This window comes from Perkinsus marinus (assembly GCF_000006405.1).
Source record: "Perkinsus marinus ATCC 50983 genomic scaffold scf_1104296963840, whole genome shotgun sequence".
Taxonomy (NCBI): Eukaryota; Perkinsozoa; order Perkinsida; family Perkinsidae; genus Perkinsus; species Perkinsus marinus.
In genome coordinates, this window is record NW_003204946.1 from 1 (window position 1) to 960 (window position 960).

The 960-nt window shown below is 47.5% G+C and overlaps 1 protein-coding gene across 1 annotated transcript; it reads left to right on the forward strand.

The window, feature by feature from the left end:
- Window positions 1-244: 244 nt before the first annotated feature.
- Pmar_PMAR005795 (conserved hypothetical protein) lies at window positions 245-887 on the forward strand (the record flags this gene model as incomplete). The annotated part of the gene is made up of 3 exons (XM_002771098.1): window positions 245-291; window positions 576-654; window positions 714-887. Coding segments are annotated over 3 exons (300 nt in total), but the record flags the coding sequence as incomplete, so codon positions are not given.
- Between the last annotated feature and the right edge of the window lie 73 nt (window positions 888-960).

The following is a 960-nucleotide window of genomic DNA, read 5'->3' on the forward strand; positions in this document are numbered from 1 at the left end:
ACACTGACTTTGGGTACGCTCGAAGCCAGACCGTGCTCAGTTGCTCAACAGCGAAAGCTGCTGAGCATTGAGCCACAAGAGCGATTCAACTCTTACTCGCTTACCGAGCAGTTTGCAACCTGCGCATATGGTAGATAATCGATCATCATGGCGCGCGCTAAACCCACCTGGAGTGCTGAAGTCTAAAGTCAAGTTTAGCTTACTTCGTATGATGTCCTCCTCCTCCTCCTCGTCGTCCTCGTCGATGGGGAAGCATAAGCAGGAGAGAGCCGTACCGTGGGTGGAAAAATAGTAAGTTTTGGAATTTCACGGGCGGGGGACTTGAAAAATATCTTGAGGTTGACTTGGCATCTCACGAATATATGTTTGCTTTCCTCAGCTGAGCTCAGAAGTTCCCAAAGCTAATTATTGAAGTTCAGATAGGAGTTGTACAGAAACCATTGAGGATTTTCCTAAAATTTCCTCTCAGAATTTTCATGTTGTTACTAACAACTGTAGTTGGCAATGTGCATATTTTTCTACACTTTCCTAGGGGTACCAAATATAATCGTTGTGATATATTTGATTGTGTTCAGTCGGCCCGCTCGAGTAGAGGAGCTTGCTCATCAACCGGAAGTAGTGGGAGCGTTGAAGGAAGCTGTGGGGACTGGAAATGTACCACTGGGGATTAGAACCCACGACCTTCCGAATAGCCGCCCTGGTGCTTATCCTAGCTGCCACATCTGCTCTTCTACGGCCCTCCTGGCAACGGCAAGACGTCGGCAATTCTCGCATTGGCTCGAGAGCTCTTCGGCCCTGAGCTGTGGCGTGATAGAGTCCTCGAGCTGAATGCCTCGGATGAACGGGGAATCGACGTGATTCGAGATAAAGTGAAGAAATTCGCTCAGGTCAGTTTTCGATTTTCGTTCGAAGTTGATTCTCAAGAAACTTATTTTTTTGTCAGATTTCTGTTCGCGCAGT